This window comes from Lepidochelys olivacea (genome assembly GCF_965140295.1).
Source record: "Lepidochelys olivacea isolate rLepOli2 genome assembly, chromosome: 4".
In the NCBI taxonomy this organism is placed as follows: Eukaryota; Metazoa; Chordata; order Testudines; family Cheloniidae; genus Lepidochelys; species Lepidochelys olivacea.
In genome coordinates, this window is record NC_140414.1 from 61,775,889 (window position 1) to 61,792,770 (window position 16,882).

The 16,882-nt window shown below is 38.9% G+C and overlaps 1 protein-coding gene across 2 annotated transcripts in view; it reads right to left on the reverse strand.

The window, feature by feature from the left end:
* Nucleotides 1-4,294: 4,294 nt before the first annotated feature.
* Nucleotides 4,295-16,882, reverse strand: part of TTC29 (tetratricopeptide repeat domain 29) — a gene marked incomplete at its 5' end in the record, with an annotated part of 206,005 nt that continues 193,417 nt past the window's right edge. For both annotated transcript variants that reach the window (XM_084627078.1, XM_084627076.1), the window contains 2 exons: nucleotides 4,295-5,061; nucleotides 5,976-6,051. In XM_084627078.1, coding sequence (XP_084483204.1) covers nucleotide 5,061; nucleotides 5,976-6,051 — 77 coding nt within the window. In that variant the 3' untranslated portion in view covers nucleotides 4,295-5,060. The remainder of the gene's footprint in view (nucleotides 5,062-5,975; nucleotides 6,052-16,882) is intronic.

Genomic DNA, 16,882 nt, shown 5'->3' on the forward strand with positions numbered 1-16,882 from the left:
TCTGTTTATTTGACCTGGAATACTGAAATTTCATTTCCCCTATTAAAAAAAATCTGTGAATTGTTGCTGGAGTGGGATGGTGGTTGCACTCTACCATAGAGGTGGTTGAATTAGACTGGTGGGTTAATTTTTCTCTGTAAATATGACATCCTACAATGCCTTGATTCTTTTGAAAATCATTACATATATAATATCATACATATATATGATAATACAATTCATTATTTTCATTCAAAGCTATGTGGGTAAAAAGCATTGGCAAAAATGTGTTAAAGCTATTTTCTTATATTTTGAATGTGTGGTCATTTTGTTACAAATACCTATAAAAAGTGACATCTAGTAACTAGTGTAGATTGACAAAAAGTAATGATGCTTATGAATGCTAATTAGCATATTTGCATGTTAAAGTTTGGGAGACAGAAATAAATCACATTCAATTACAAGAGCAAAGTATATCATGCTTTATAATTCTTAACATTTCTGGGAGCTACCACGTAAAAAGTCAGTGTCTGTCTGGTATACTCTTGATAGTCTGTTTTTCTAAAGCATGAGTAGGTTTTTTCAACAAAAAAGGACACATTAAAATGCTCCACTTCTTAGGATAAGTTTTTGTTAACAGCAGAATCAGATATTTGGAAATAGTGCTTTCCATTGCTCCCTTACTTACAAAGTGTAGAGGTTGACAGACCTATATAAAAGTTTTCAAATTAAACTAAAGTGATTTTCATCAATTATCTATAAAATATGTATTTTGCTTTTCTGATATTTTCAGTGTCACATTAATAATATTTATATTGAAATATAAGGGGTGAACTCTGTGGAAACCAGTTCACTTTAGCCTCAAAGGACAACAGTATTATTATTTAGCATTTAATTTATAGTTCTGTGGGGGTTTTTTAACCATTTATTAGAGAGATATATGAGACTGTATGCATATATTTATGTAGGAACAGTCCTATAAAACGTCTCAGACCTCTGAAGTGTATTCTTCTCAGACCTTCAAAATGTATTCAAGGTTTAAAATGAACATTGCTGTAACAATCTTTATGCTTACAGTAAAGATTTCTGATTAAACAAATAAAATGTGTGTGTGACGTTGCACTCCATATGTTTTATGGAAATATGCTTATGAGTGTGAATATGATGTTGTGATGGGTTGGATCACAGAAACCCCCTGGGGCCTGCCAACTGATGTGCCAAGACTACTTCTGCCCTTGCTTTCCCTACCCTCCCAGCTCGGGACTTCAGTGCCCTGCCTGGTTTGAGCCAGACCCGCTAGCCTGCTGCAAACCCAGACCCAGGTCTGAACCACATCCCCTAACAGCTGTAGGCTTAAACTGAAAGCAGCTTAAGAAGTGTTCCTGTCTTTAACGCTCAGATGCCCAACTCCCAATGGGGTCCAAACCCAAAATAAATCCGTTTTACCTTGTATAAAGCGTATACAGGGTAATCTCATAAATTGTTCGCCCTCTATAACACTGATAGAGAGATATGCACAGCTGTTTACCCTCTCCCCCCCAGGTATTAATACATACTCTGGGTTAATTAATAAGTAAAAAGTGATTTTACTAAATACAGAAAGTAGGATTTAAGTGGTTCCAAGTAGTAACAGACAGAACAAAGTGAAATACCAAGCAAAATAAAATAGAACACACAAGTCTGTGTCTAAGAAAACTGAATACAGATAAAACCTCACCCTCAGAGGAATTCCAGTAAGCTTCCTTTTACAGACTAGTCTCCTTCTAGTCTGGGTCCAGCAATCACTGGTAAACTGTAGTTACTGTTCTTTGTTCCAGTTTCTTTCAGGTATCCCTGGGGGTGGAGAGGCTCTCCTTTTAGCCAGCTGAAGACAAAATGGAGGGGTCTCCCATAGGCTTAAATGGGCTCTCTCTTGTGGGTGCAGACCCCCTCTTCTCTCCTATGCAAAGTCCAGCTTCAAGATGGCGTTTTGGAGTCACATGGGCAAGTCACATGCCCATGCATGACTCAGAACTTACAGGTAGCAGCCATGGCTCACATGCTAGCTTGAACGTCCTCATGTAGACTTCTTATGTGGATTGGAGCCTTCCAAGATCCATTGTCCATTAATTGCTTATTGATTGGGTATTTAACTTGCACATTCCTTTCTCAAGAAGCTGACCAAATGCCTTACTAAGGCTACTTAAAATCAAGCAAGTACACAGCCAATATTCATAACTTCGAATACAAAAATGATACATACATAAAAGTAGGATGAATAGATTCAGTAAATCATAACCTTTACACAGATATGTTACATGGCATATGTAGCATAAAACATATTCCACTTATGTCACATATATATATTCATAAGCATATTTCCATAGAGCCTTATGGGGAGCACCGTCACAGATGTAACTGGAATATGCTTTATGCAAAAGGTCTATTGTAAGGTATCATTACAAAGGTTATAACCTACTGAATATATTCCTCCTATTTGTACATACGTCTTATTCTTGTATCTGAAGCTAGAAATATGAAGTATAACTCCGAGGTCCTACTGTAATTATACAAAGTGTGGGCCATTAATAATGGTTTAGAATCTTCATGGTTCCCATTGACTAGGCAACTGGTTGTAAATGTCTCTGTTTACTTGTAAGCCGTCCTGTGTTCATGTGAGCCAGCCCAGGAAGAATGGAGGCTGGGGTCTCACAGGACATGTGAACATGTCACCTGATACCGGAATCCATCTTAATCCTGGTACGTTTCCATTTAGAAGGAGGGGTGGGGACCCAGAGAGACAAAAGATTCCTGCCTTGTGCCAAAGCTATAAAAGGGGGTGGAACAGAACAAAGGAGGCCCAGTCATGAGAAAACCCCTAGTTTCCACCTAAGATGTCTGCTGAAACTAACAAGGCAGGGAAAATGGGCTCAGAGGTAATCTCAGCACGTCAGGTGACAGTTCCAAGGGGGTCTCTGTGACCGAACTCGTCGCACTGTGTCAGATGTATTGTATGTGTGTTGCATATATGCATCCTGATCAAAAATGTGCAGATGGAGTTAGAAATGTTGTATGTATTGCATCGCCTTAATAGAACAAATCCTATTATCAGATGTTCTTAACCAGTTACACAGATTGCAGCCCTGAAGAGAACGAGTGGACAGGGTTATTGTTATGGCTAAGGCTCTCACTTTCACAGGACTGTCATAAAAACTGACCAAAGGACCTAATGGAGCCAGCTTCAGACTCTGAACCTGGGAGGCTTTGTTGATAAAGAAAAAAAATCGCAATTATTTGGACTCATAAACCTTTGTTTATTTAGATCTGAAAGAACTGGTTTTCTGAGATATGAGATATCATAGAATATCAGGGTTGGAAGGGACCTCAGGTCATCTAGTCCAACTCCTTGCTCAAAGCAGGACCAAGCCCCAGCTAAATCATCCCAGCCAGGGTTTTGTTAAGCCTAATCTTAAAAACCTCTAAGGAAGGAGATTCTACCACCTCCCTAGGTAATCCATTCCAGTGCTTTCCTAGTGAAAAAGTTTTTCCTAATATCCAACATAAACCTCCCCCACTGCAACTTGAGACCATTACTCCTTGTTCTGTCATCTTGTTACCACTGAGAACAGTCTAGATCCATCCTCTTTGGAATCCCCTTTCAGGTAGTTCAAATCCCCCCTCATTCTTCTCTTTTGCAGACTAAATAATTCCAGTTCCCACAGCCTCTCCTCATAAGTCATGTGCTCCAGCCCCCTAATAATTTTTGTTGCCCTCTGCTGGACTCTTTCCAATTTTTCCACATCCTTCTTGTAGTGTGGGGCCCAAAACTGGACACAGTACTCCAGATGAGGCCTCACCAATGCTGAATAGAGGGAAATGATCACGTCCCTCGATCTGATATGTGGTAGATTGCATCAATTTTTCCAAATAAAACTCAAAGGGTCCCCAACAGTCTACTTTTTACTACATTTTCTCAGAAGGACAACCTCAATCTTTTATCCTCCTAGCTTCTATACAGGTCAAGGGTTACAGCAGCCCTGAAAATGGCCTGTTGAAGTTTGCCTGCTAAGGATCATGAGGGGAATCTCCTGACAAGAAGAATTTGACCAACTCAAACTAGAATAAAATTCTCCAAGCAGACTTCACTGTACTAAAGGAATCAGAGTTTTAGATTATTAGTGGGTTATTAGCTAAAATCAGTCTCCATTGATTTTAGTTTGTTTGATTACAAGAACAAGCACCAGGTGCACTTTTAAAAGGTGTCTTGTGTAGCTTTAAACATGTCAAATACAGATTTTTAATACAACAAAAAATTTCCATGTTAAATATACCTGTTTCAGTGTTATATTGGGTTATTGTTTTACTAGGAACGGTAAACAGCATTTCAAATGCTTTGTTCATATAGGGCTTTCAAGAGAGTTCAATAGTTATGCTTAAACAAACCTAGTTGTGGCTGAAGCTGGTTCAGACCAGACTGTATTATAACCTAGATCTAAACCATGCTATAATGCACCAACCAGGCTGGATCTTTTCTAACCATGTTAAAATCCATTTGAGACACAGCTATTAAGCACTTTTGTTAAACTCAACTGAAGGCCCTGTGTAAAAGGGGTCAAAATTTAAGTGTACTGTCACAGAAATGGACAAAATGCTAGATTTTAATGTAAAATTAGCATATATGTTTAGAGCCTGATCTTACAAAATTAGCATATATGTTTAGAGCCTGATCTCGCTCAGCATCCTCAACTCCCACTCCCATTGACTTCAATGGGAGTTAAGGGTGCTCAGCACCTCACAGGAGGTACACTGTAGGATAGATTATGTAATAGGTAAATATATTGGTTTTCCTTTATAATACTACCATTCCTTTTGTATTTTATTTCAACATGCAGGATACTTATGATAAAAACCTTTGTGACACATATCGAACCTGACACCAGTCATACAAGGACCTAACGTTCCTGGGCGCTTGCACAGCAACTCTGTGCTCCTTTTAAAATTACAAACTGAAACGCAAACATTTTTCTGCATGTTTTCTAACAAGGATCTTCTTGACTTCATCAAAAGGGTTCAGAGCTTTTTCTCTCAGTGAACTGGAATTCTCTGTAATTAAAAATATCAAATTATATTACTGTAAGTTTCATGTAGTGTAAGTTTGGGATTTTTCTTTCCAGACTCAGCAGCTTGTTAATAGATTTGTTTGTGCCTCAGAGGTTTATATCCCTGAAGTGAAAGGAGATTAACTGATCAGCAATCAAAAATTGGTTGGATGCTAACAGCAAAAAAGTCTGAATTTATGTCTTTGTCAGTTTTGTGAGAAGAAAAAATATTGTATTTGGACAGAGCAAAACAAAAAAGACATCCAAACAGCTTGTGGAAAGTCAGAGTAAACTGTTCCCTTTGACATCACTGTGAATTTTGTGAGAGCAAGCACAGCAAATATGGGCCTGTTGACTGATGCTTTGCAGTTATGTTAAGAAAAGGAAAAATACCAGCTTCCCAAGAATTACCGGAAAAGATATGATAATCTTTGCAAGAATTAAAGTCAGGAATACTATTTTTAGCAATGCACTAACATCAACAAGTAACAGATATTTCAGTTAGCAAAATATAAAGTAAAGTAAATAAAATATATTTGATTATGTAACTGGAAAGTTAGGAAAAATACTAAAAATAAGATATGTCTGTCTGTGAAAAAAAGGAAACAATATAAATGAAACTGAAAACAAGTTGCATATAAAAGTGTCAAGCTATAAGCAAATAACAGAACCAGACAGTATCAAAATCAGACTATCGCTAGCTGCAAGGCATTCTCCAGATTGGGGTAACCTATGCCTTTCTGTTACGTTCTGAATAACAATTGCTTAATAAACTCAATCAAGCTGAGTTATCTTAGGTCTCTTTAATTATTAACTAAATTCAAACCCATAAAATATACTTCTTATTATCAATTCTTATCAATTGACTATTATTAGGTAACAGGTCTATAGAGTTTAGAATGGGGGCAAATACTATACCAGAGAGGTTCTTGAACTGGGGTCTGCAGAAATAGTTCATTGGTCTCCAGAATACCACTTGTGTCTTTAGCAAGCTCTGTTAAGAAAAATGTGAATTAATGCTTTAAACATATGACTCGCATAGTAGCATTTAAGCAAAGAAGGCTTCTGTGAACATCCTACAGTACAGTATATAGTAATAGGGGATAAAAATTCTTAGATTGTAACAAGATGGCATGCACATCACTACATGGAATACAGGAAATGCAGAACTAAATTTTTTCCCAAACCAAAGACATTAATGCACCATCTCCTTAGCATTATAATCATGACGTTTAGAAAAATCATTGAGTCCCATCTCCACATCAGTGCCAGGTTTGGAATTGACTGAAATCAGACAGAACAGCACCCCTGACTCAATAAAAAGAAACTTTCAACATATACACTTTTGCTCACTCTCTCTTCATATTAATACTGTATCCATATCTGTATGCAACTAAAATGGAAATAACTAAATTTATGAAAAAATTTATACTATTAAACCAAACCAGATTGAGCCCCACTTTGCGCCAAGGCTGCATGTCTATTTTAGGAGGTTTGTCCAGTATTATTGAAACAATTTAGTTATTCCAGTTAAAACATTCTCAGATAGACCAGGCCTAAGTTATCAGCTCAGATTCTTTCAGCAGCAGGCTGGGAATAAGTAAGCCTAAGGGAATTGTAACTGGGTATAAGGGAGTCTAACTTCACTGCCTTACATATGTAACCCTTCTGCCCATCAGAGTTGGCAGCAACAAGGGCTCGGTTCAGTATGTAGGGGTTCCATTCCAATAACACAATGCAAAACCGGCTCGAGCCCCTACCCAGTGACCTGGGACAAATATACACCACCCCTGCTGGGCGCCTCTAAGAGGCAATACTTCCCCTCTTGCAAGCACAGAATCTGAGTGTAGCAAAAGCCTTTTAATAACAGAGAGAAACAATGTGGCATTATGTTGGGGAAACACCACCAACAGGATTCATAACACAACCTATGAACCAAAACCCACCCCAAGTAAATTGGGCCGTGTCCTTTCCCTTTGGTTCTTGAGTCCAGCAACCCAAAAGTCACCCAAAGTCCCAAAAGTCCAACAACCCAAAAGTCTCTGTCCCTGGTCAGTGCAGCCCCAGAGTTCGAAAGTTTATCTGCAGAGTTTTACCTCCCAACCTGGGTGGAAATGGTGGGGGGGGGTTAAGGGGCACCTTACTTGGTCTGAAGCCGACTGCCCAACCTGTCCGTGGAGCTCCTCTCCGCTCTGCTCCACCAGCCACCCCACAAATTGCTCTGCAATACATCTTCAGCCCCCCCGCTACTTAACACAACACTCAGCAATTTCAGCTCTTAGTAATTTTAGCTCTTTAGTGATTTCAGCTTGTAGTAGGGGAGCCTCAGTGCTGGTACACCATTGGCCCAAAGTGAATTCAGCTCAGTAGCCTGCAACTAGACTCGTAGTGAAATCAAAACTAGCTCTGACATTCCACCAGGGAGAGAGGAGAAGGTGCAATTGGCATGTAAAGCCCTCATCAAGGACCCATACCACCAAGTATTACCTTTCCCCAGCCTCTCTCAATTCACTGGGTTTTGGAACCCATGACCCTTGCCTAGCGAGTGCTGCTTAGTTGATGGTGAATCCCTCCATCATTAAAAAAAGGCCAAGTACAGTTCCACTGTCCTTGATTCACATAATCAGGATAATAACAATTTATTCTTCCTGCCCCAATAACAGAGAAACTGGGGCTCCTTCAGCAGCCAAAGTGACCATCTAGGCAGGGGGGTGTGCCTATGCAAATGAGATCAGCCCCTGAAGTTCTTTTCCATAACCCACAATTTGCCACCAGATGTCAGGATAGAGCTCATCCTAACTCTGCTTACACATTTAATAATTTTATTAAGATGATGTTGAAGTAAAAAGAAAACGGTACAGAGTTTAAGCATAGAAGTTTCTGGTTATCAGGGAATAAGGTACAGATTATTGAGGGGTGCGAAATTCGGTTTAGGAACAGGTGGTGTAAGGAATACATAATCTGCAATCTCCCCAATTGGGGATAAAAGTTTAACGGGTCGAAGTACAGACATTGAAATATGGGGGTATGTTGTTCATATAATGGCTATGTTCAGGTGTGGAGTATAATGAGTGGATACGATGACGAGGATGGATTTACCCTCATTTGGTGGGATTTAATGTTCAGTGAGTTTATGGGTCCAGTTCATATGGTCCAATGGAAAAAGTCTCTCAGTCCCTTTCCCATAGTTGATGCATGATATTGTACTGGCTCACACCTCCTGGTACTGTCGGTGGCCGGTGATGTGTTCGATGTAGATGTCCCTGGACCATCGGATGGTGTCTGAGACCATGAGGCACTGCATGAGCTGTGCATAGCGTCGACCGATCCCACAGGTCCACAGCACATGCTCATTGCAGGGGTCCCAAGCACCCAGGGCTCAGACGATCAGGGCATCCATCTGCACCTTGTAGCCCTTTGCTCTCAGGGTGTTGGCCAGGGGGGCATATTTTTCCAGCTTACGAGCTCGGGCTTCGCGGAAGGCTGGGGTCCTGTGCTCAAAGGAGACTATGACGTCAACGAGGATAATCTTTTTCTGGGCCTTGTCGGTGACTACCACGTCAGGTCACAACTGGCTGTCAGTCCTGGGGATGGTGCAGTTCACGGTGACCTCCCCCAGGCGCGGTGCGATGGCTTTCACCAGGCGGTTCTGGATGGCGTTGTGGCGCAGCTGCCAGGCTCAGGAGTGGGGCTTGCAACTGCACAGGACGTGGGGCAGGGTCTCGTTGGAGTAGCCGCACTTCCTGCAATGCTTGTCTCGGTTCCTGTGGCCGACGGCTCCATTGAGCGGGATGCAGTTGAGCCGCGCATGGTGGATAAACCGCCAGTCAGTGAAACAGGTGAAGCCACCCCCGGCAAGGAAGTGGTTGCTCGCATCCCACTTGCTGGTCAGTTCAAAGGGTTTACCCTGGTCCAGTTTACGCTTCAGGGTTTCCATGTACAGTGAGTGGATGGCTGCCTTCAGGGTCCTCTCCAGCATGGCCCTGGCACTTGGGGTGACGATGGTGTTGTCGTCGGACCTGATCTGCAGCACCAGGACTCCCAGCTTCTGGCGCTCCTTGCACCACTCCCTGCGGCAGCCGATGTGCTTCCCCAGGCGACGCGTGGCATTGCAAGTGCGGGAATTACCTCTGAATTTGGCCTTTGAAGTCCGTATTCCCATAAGCAGCTGACAACACTGCATTGTAGGATTGAAAGCAATAAAGGCCCTGATACATCACCAGGCAATGCCATTTTTATGTTGGCATAGCAGCACCACTGATTTCAATGGAATCACAATGTCGTAAAACTAGTAACAGAGTGGTGACGTGTGTGCATGTGTATATATGTGAAAATATAGATATATAGACACATATATTTACATGTATCTATTTATCTGACATACATGGATACCTACAGAAGTGGTGGAGATACCCACATGAAAAATTATGGAATTTTGTGATAAATTGCATTTTTGTACACCTTTGAAACTTTTGCCTGCATTTGTTCACTAATCTATTTCAGCCATTCTAACATTCTAAACTTCTGAGAAGCTTCAAAATATCACCAAAAAACTCCAGAACAGCCTGTCACAAATATTTGTATTTCCCAACTGCTTATCCCGTTAAACTGGGAAATAGTCAACTCTGGACTATTAACATATTCAAGGTCTTATACTGTATTTTGTGACCCATTAGGGCTAGAAATAGGAGCTTTATATTATTGGAAAGCTAGGAATCCCACTGACATAGAGCCATTGTTTCTAGCCCTAGCTGGTCTTGAAATACTAGATATTTAAACTGTGACATTTTAAGTACGAAAAAAGCAATTTTAGATAATTTTTAGATGTTTCTAAAATTCATTAGAATTACAGCTATAACTTTCTTTTTCTTGAAAGCCCATACAGCCTATATGGTCAGTCCCCTGTACAGATGGAGAGATAAGAAATCTGGTAGCAATAAACTTTTAAAATACTTTTTAAAAATAATTTAAAAAACAGTTTTTTTCCCCTGTAAAATATGTAACATATATGGAGACACTGATGGTGGGGGTTGGCCTGAATCTTTTACTGGCACATCTATGGGGCAATTTTCTACACAACTCAGCCATGGCTTTCCCATTTGTGAACAATGAGACTCTTTCATACTCATGTCAATAAAACCATACTATCATGTGTCAAGGTTCCTTCCCCACTCTGAACTCTAGGGTACAGATGTGGGGACCTGCATGAAAATCTCCTAAGCTTACTTTTACCAGCTTAGGTTAAAACTTCCCCAAGGTACAAACTATTTTACCCTTTGCCCTTGGACTTCCACTGCCACCACCAAACGTTTATCCGGGTTTATTTTATTAGGAAAGAGCCCGTTTGGAAACGTGTTTCCCCCCAAAAGCCTCCCAACCCTTGTACCCCACTTCCTTGGGAAGGTTTGGTAATAATCCTCACCAATTTGCATAGGTGACCACAGACCCAAACTCTTGGATCTTAAGAACAATGAAAGAAAGCATTCAGTTCTTGAAAAGAAGAATTTTAATGGAAGTAATAATAAAAAGAATTACCTCTGTAAAATCAGGATGGTAAATACCTTACAGGGTAGTTAGATTCAAAACATAGAGAATCCCTCTAGGCAAAACCTTAAGTTACCAAAAGACACACAGACAGGAATATCCATTCTATTCAAGCACAGCTTATTTTCTCAGCCATTTAAAGAAACCATAATCTAACGCATATCTAGCTAGATTACTTACTAAGTTCTAAGACTCCATTCCTGTTCTGTCCCCGGCAAAAGCATCACACAAACAGACAGAGAGAGATTTGTTTTCTCCCTCCCCCCAGCTTTTGAAAGTATCTTGTCTCCTCTGTGGTCATTTTGGTCAGGTGCCAGCGAGGTTATCCTAGCTTCTTAACCCTTTACAGGTGAAAGGATTTTTCCTCTGGCCAGGAGGGATTTTAAAGGTGTTTACCCTTCCCTTTATATTTATGACATCATGCATTCTCTATCAGTCATTGTGTGAGTGTATAAATATGGACAGATAGATATACAGATGGACAGACATGTATTTGTGTGTATGTGCATATATAATATATATAAGGCCCTTTGTTTTCAGATTTTACTGATTTTTACCTAAAATTTCCTGGGTTTTACAAAAGCTATCATTTGGGTTTTTTTAATCTATTTTCACCTAATTTTGGACTACTTAAGTACCTGAAAATACTGATTATGTGAAGCAAATCCAATCCATAACATGAGGTAGATGTGTTTTTAAATTAGTCCAAGTGTTAGTAAGTAGTTAGTCCAAGTGTTAGTAAATTAGTCCAAGTGTATCTGCAAGGCTGTTTGTTAAAGTAAGTCAATGCATTGGAAGATACACACATGTTCATGGATGTCAGTATGTGTATGTCAGTATTTGAGCCCTAAAAAAGGAAATGTGCAGAACTCCCTGGATCAGATTTCCCATTCCGGAAGGAGCAATGGCGTCTTGGTAACCTGTTGCTTTTTTTGGTCCTTCCATCCCCCAATATTAACCCCACTATTTACCCAGAAAACTGTGAAGTTAATGTTTGCACTGATTTTCATCCATTTTTAAAGTTTGTAATAAGCCCAATAAATTTCCAGGAAATTGTAAACAAAATAAAAAACTGGAAAAGAGGGGCCTTCCCTTGCATGTAAAATAAGATATTTCTGATGTATTATAATTGCTTCTTTACTGGCAATTGTAATTACTAGGAGAAATTTTCAGAGCATCTAAGCTCTCGACAGCTCCCTTTGTCCTCAATGGCAGCTGCTAAGTGCTGAATACTTTTGAGAAATTTAGCTACTTCATTGTGTGTCGAAATGGGAACTAAGCTCTTTTGAAAATATAACTCATTATTTGTCTGGCACCATTAGTGTGCATGGAATTTTACAGACACAGGGTGAAATTCTGGCCCCATTGAAGTCAATGGTAAAACTCCAGTTGACTTCAGTGAGAACAAGAGTTCACCCAAACTCCATGCGCTCAGAAGTTTTTAATAAAAATGAAATGTATAACATCTGTTTTTTAGACTGTACACTCTGCAGGGCAGGAAAGTTGGCACTTAATGATAACTAACTAATAATAAAATGAGAACTCTTAACAGCCCTATTGTCTGATGCAGAAATCCTCCCCACAAAAAAGAAGAAAAGACATTTTGGGGGACAGGAGAGGGAGGAGGAGTGCTATTTAAAACAAATTTTATGCAAATATTTTTATTTCAACGGACTTGTTTGTAGCTCTGCTTATAGGTAAAGAAACAAACCAAACCAAACCCCAAATTAAAAAAAACAAGCTAAAAGCAACCCACAATCTGGACTATATTGGAAAGGAAATAAATAGAGGTTACTTGCATTTTGGTAGCTTTTGCTATTAATTTACACAAAGTGCTTAAAATATTCAAGTTAGTATGTCAAATAGAAATAAACAATGGTGCTATTGTATTACCTATATATACACACACACGCACAACAACATATATACATGTGTTGCTCTGTGTGTGTGTGTGTGTGTATATATATATATATATAAACAGCAGATGTTCCTGTTGTTTCTGAGTTCTTACCCCATTGCTGCATGTTATACTTACCAAAGCACTAATATAAGGCAGCATACTGCATTTTCATTATACAAGATTCAGTTTGATACAACATATTCCATATAATTTGACTCAGTATTAGCAAATATGACATTTTCTGTCAGCTATATTTGTATTATAGACTCTTCATTAAACTCTTTATAAAACTTATCCATGATAGGCTATAGTATGTATATCATCAAATTGGCTTAATCCAAATGATGAGATATGACCCATTATTCTCATCTAAAAATTACTTGCCTTTTGAAAGTTCAGGAAGCTGTTCTTAGTTATATACTGTAGAATGTCGTGGTGAGGCAGAAATAAAAATACTATACCAAATAATGCCACAATCAGCAAAGTACGTGTGTCCTATACGTGCAAAAGATTTTCCAATTTTTTCCATCCCAATAAATGAAATGTAACTGAATGCTTTCTTTTTAAAAGCAGATTTGGCCTCCTCTTTTATCCATGCACTCTGAGTGGTATACTTAAAATAGAGGCAGTTGTACTTGGTGGTTTTATGAATATAAAGATTAATGAATTTGTATAATTTGGGCATGCAAAGCATTTTTATCAGGAACATTCTATTCAGAGTAAGCAACAAACCGTATATAAGGGTTGTGTCAAAGTTTACTGAATAGGGCCCTTGGTAGCTAATGTAACGTTTCTCCAACAAATCAAAGGTATTGTTCTATGCTCACATGAATATACAGTAGCCATTACCTTAAATTTAAAACTCACTATGAGCAGCAAACACACTGTAGGGATATGAAGGCCATATTGTATCAGTGGAGTCTGCAGAGATTTTCCTCATATGGCTTTGCCTTGTTGAAATATATGTTCCAGTTGAAAGCTAAAGGGATTACTTTTGAATAGTCATCACAAAGGTTGATTATATTCGTATATCATTTAGCTGGACCCTGCAGGCTATTATTCCATTAGCTATGCTGGCCCCGCACTGTCAAAAAGTTGATCATACAATGTAAAAATGCAATACATTCTCTTAAGCTATATGAAGTGACTGTGACCATACAGCAGTCTGATAAGAGTAGTGTACCCTTATACTGAAGGTAAAGGGTATTTAAAATAAATACCTGAAAAATGGAGGATAACTTGTCATGCTTGAAATAAACACATAATTCTGTTTACCATTTTCAATTGGTGCTATGTAATTTTTATTACGTTAATCATACCAGAGAAACAATATACAGTTATGAAAATGGTTGAAGTGTATTGTTTTTAATCTTAAAAAAACATATAGCTGACTGGAGGAGTTGTACCATAAATCAGCTGGTTTTGATATAAATATTTGCCCAAAATTGCATTTTTAGTGAAAAATGTTTGCTGATTAGGGTCTCTTTCTCTCTCTTTCATACACACACATACACGCTTTCACTGCTTAATAGAAAGGAGATTTTTATCTGCAGAGTTTCCATTTTGTGAATGCTTTAATTTTATTTTACACTAAAACCTGAACATCACATGAAACTGAAAGCATCTTACTGTTCTGCCATGCACTGTAAGCATGGAGTGTCTCTAGATGCTAACATAGGCAAATGCTTCCATGGGGGAAACAATACAAATGAGCCAGGTTAGTGAATCATAGTATTTATTAATCGTAGGTATTTTTAAGAGCCACATACGATAGAGATGAATTCTGAACATCAGAGATATTATGTGGTAGGGTGAGCAAGGGGATGGGAATTTACCCAGCTGCATTTTAGAATAAGTTTGTGGCTGAATATTTACTTTAATACAGTCAATTGTAGACCTGCCTGCACATATTTCAGGCTTGGTGAGCAGGCAGAAAAAGAGAAATATCGGAGTCAGCTCAGTTAACTTAGTTTCAGATCCTCCTAGGCCAATTTGTCAAACGTAAAAATAAATAAATAAATAAATACAAGACCCTTAGGGATTCCGGCCTAGTTAGGAAGGAGACACCTCTACTTTCATTAGACAAAGTTGTTTAATTTAGATTGTAAAAATGCTTCATTTGGTTCTCTTTTGAGATTATGTATTATACGGGGCAATGAATGAGTCTTTATGAGCACCGATGGGAGCCCTAAACAAATTAGGGCAGGTATACTGAACAGGTAGGTTTATTTGATTAAAGGCTTAATAGTTTGGGGCAGGTTTATGAATTGGAAGCAGAACTTACTTTATGTTCTGCTAAATGTAGACACTCTTGGGACCACGAAAACTGTAAGGAAAGCACAATTTTTTTTTATTAGGATGGGAAGGCCTAATGGGGTACAAATTTGTCCCTACTTGATAACTTCCTTTCCTCGCTTATGCATATATCCAACAGCAATCAGACAAGTTTCTCTCTTTCATGGTTGGGGCAGACATCAGACTTTTGGGCAACCTTGAAATCTTTCCAGTCCTGTAATCATCCTGAAAACTACACGTAAGTGTAGCATATAGTGAGATAACACCTTCACAAAAGCCACCTGTTGAATACTCAACTCTGAATGGGCTCATCCTTAATATAGGTTGGATTGTACAGATAGCCAAAAAAAGGAAATTGTCAGGTAAGAACAAAAGAGAAAGGATAGGAGGACTGTCACTAGTGATCTGTGCAAACATAAATGAATGTTAGTGACATAAACAAGCATTGGTCCTCAAAAACACTGATAGCTTTCTAGAAGGTCCTCCTCCTGGGGGAATTGGTCCTTCCATAAAAAAAGATGCGGACAGTTGACTGTTATTATCCTAATCTTCAACCTCCTGACACTTCACCCAAATTATTCTCCTAAAATTTGAATACAGCATCTTATCTGTGGCTAGAGTCCACTCCACTCCCCTCCCCTCCCCAAGTTTGGAAGAAGTCAAGAAAGGAATTTTTCAGATGTGATGCTTTGAAAATTTCCCATTCTTTCATTATTTCAACATTTTCCAGCTGCACAAAGCAGTTTGAAAGTCAGCTAAACCAGCTGGTTGGGGACTCCCCATTGTGTAAGGGAATCCCAGGAGGCAAAGAGCTGGCTTATTTTCACCCCCCTTCAACGCTGATGAAAGGGGTGCGTCAGAGTAAGGGAGCATGGCTGGAGTGCTCTTATGCTCCCTAGATGGCAAAACAGTCCCTTAGGGGGCTGTTACTAGCCAGCACAACTTAAAACAGACCTGAGGTTGCTCTAAATTCCAGTGGAAGCCAAACTGGCTCCTGGCTGGCCCCAGGATTTGGGTGAGGGGGTCAAAAAGGTGGCATAAACCACTTTTTCTCCCTCTCTGAGGACAGCTTGGCCACAACTGAAGATTTAGCCCAAATCAGAAAGATGCTTTAAAAAAATATTTTTTAAAATAACTTTGCTCAAAGAGATGTCTTAATAATTCTGAAGAGCTTTCTCTTCAAATTTTGAAGATACTTACATTTGTTTTCACATGAATACAAAAGTATAGATGGCATATACAGATTTTTTACAAATGCATTAATTATGTGTGCATATTTTATGTATGTAATGCATATTTTAAGAAATGTGAATAAAACATACCCATCCCATGAAGAGGCAGAGAAACCATGAGAACTCCAAGAGTTTAGACAATACAATTATCATAGCTAGTGTGGCAAGCATATTCTTGATGAATTCCTATGCAAAAAAACTGTTAACTTATAATTACTATGTATACTGCAAAACAAAACAATACACCTCACATCACCAGTACATAAATAAACTATAACAACATGGAAATCTCAAGCTAAGGTTAGAAATGCAATTCTAGCACTACCATAGCAACTAATTCACACCAATTCCAATAAATAGAAAAAGTCTTGTTCACTGTCCCCAAAATCACCTTAACTCTGGTCCTGTAACAAAACACTCCAAGCTACTGCTAATTGTAAACCAACTTTATGCATTTAATATGCAACTGTGTTTCACAGCTGTGCATGACACCTTTTAATACCTTACTCTTAACTCAAATAAATATTGTACTGAGTCTGGGCTTTTATACAATTATAACAATTAAAGAAAAACCGATAGAGGAACAATTCAAAATTACATTAACATCTTACAATCACCATCTTTTCCTATGGAGCAAAATAATTAGAGATATATCATTAGACGCAACAAAGATTTTAAAAAATCACTAATGATTTCTGGGGTCAATTTTTGGGTGCCCAATGTGAGATGTCTTCAAGGTCTCTGATTATCAGCAAGTGCTGAGTACCCATGTTCTGAAAATTGGGGCCTCTCTGGGGTGTCTCAAGATGACGAAGATCGCATTAGTCATTACTAAATCTTTTAACATTTGCTGT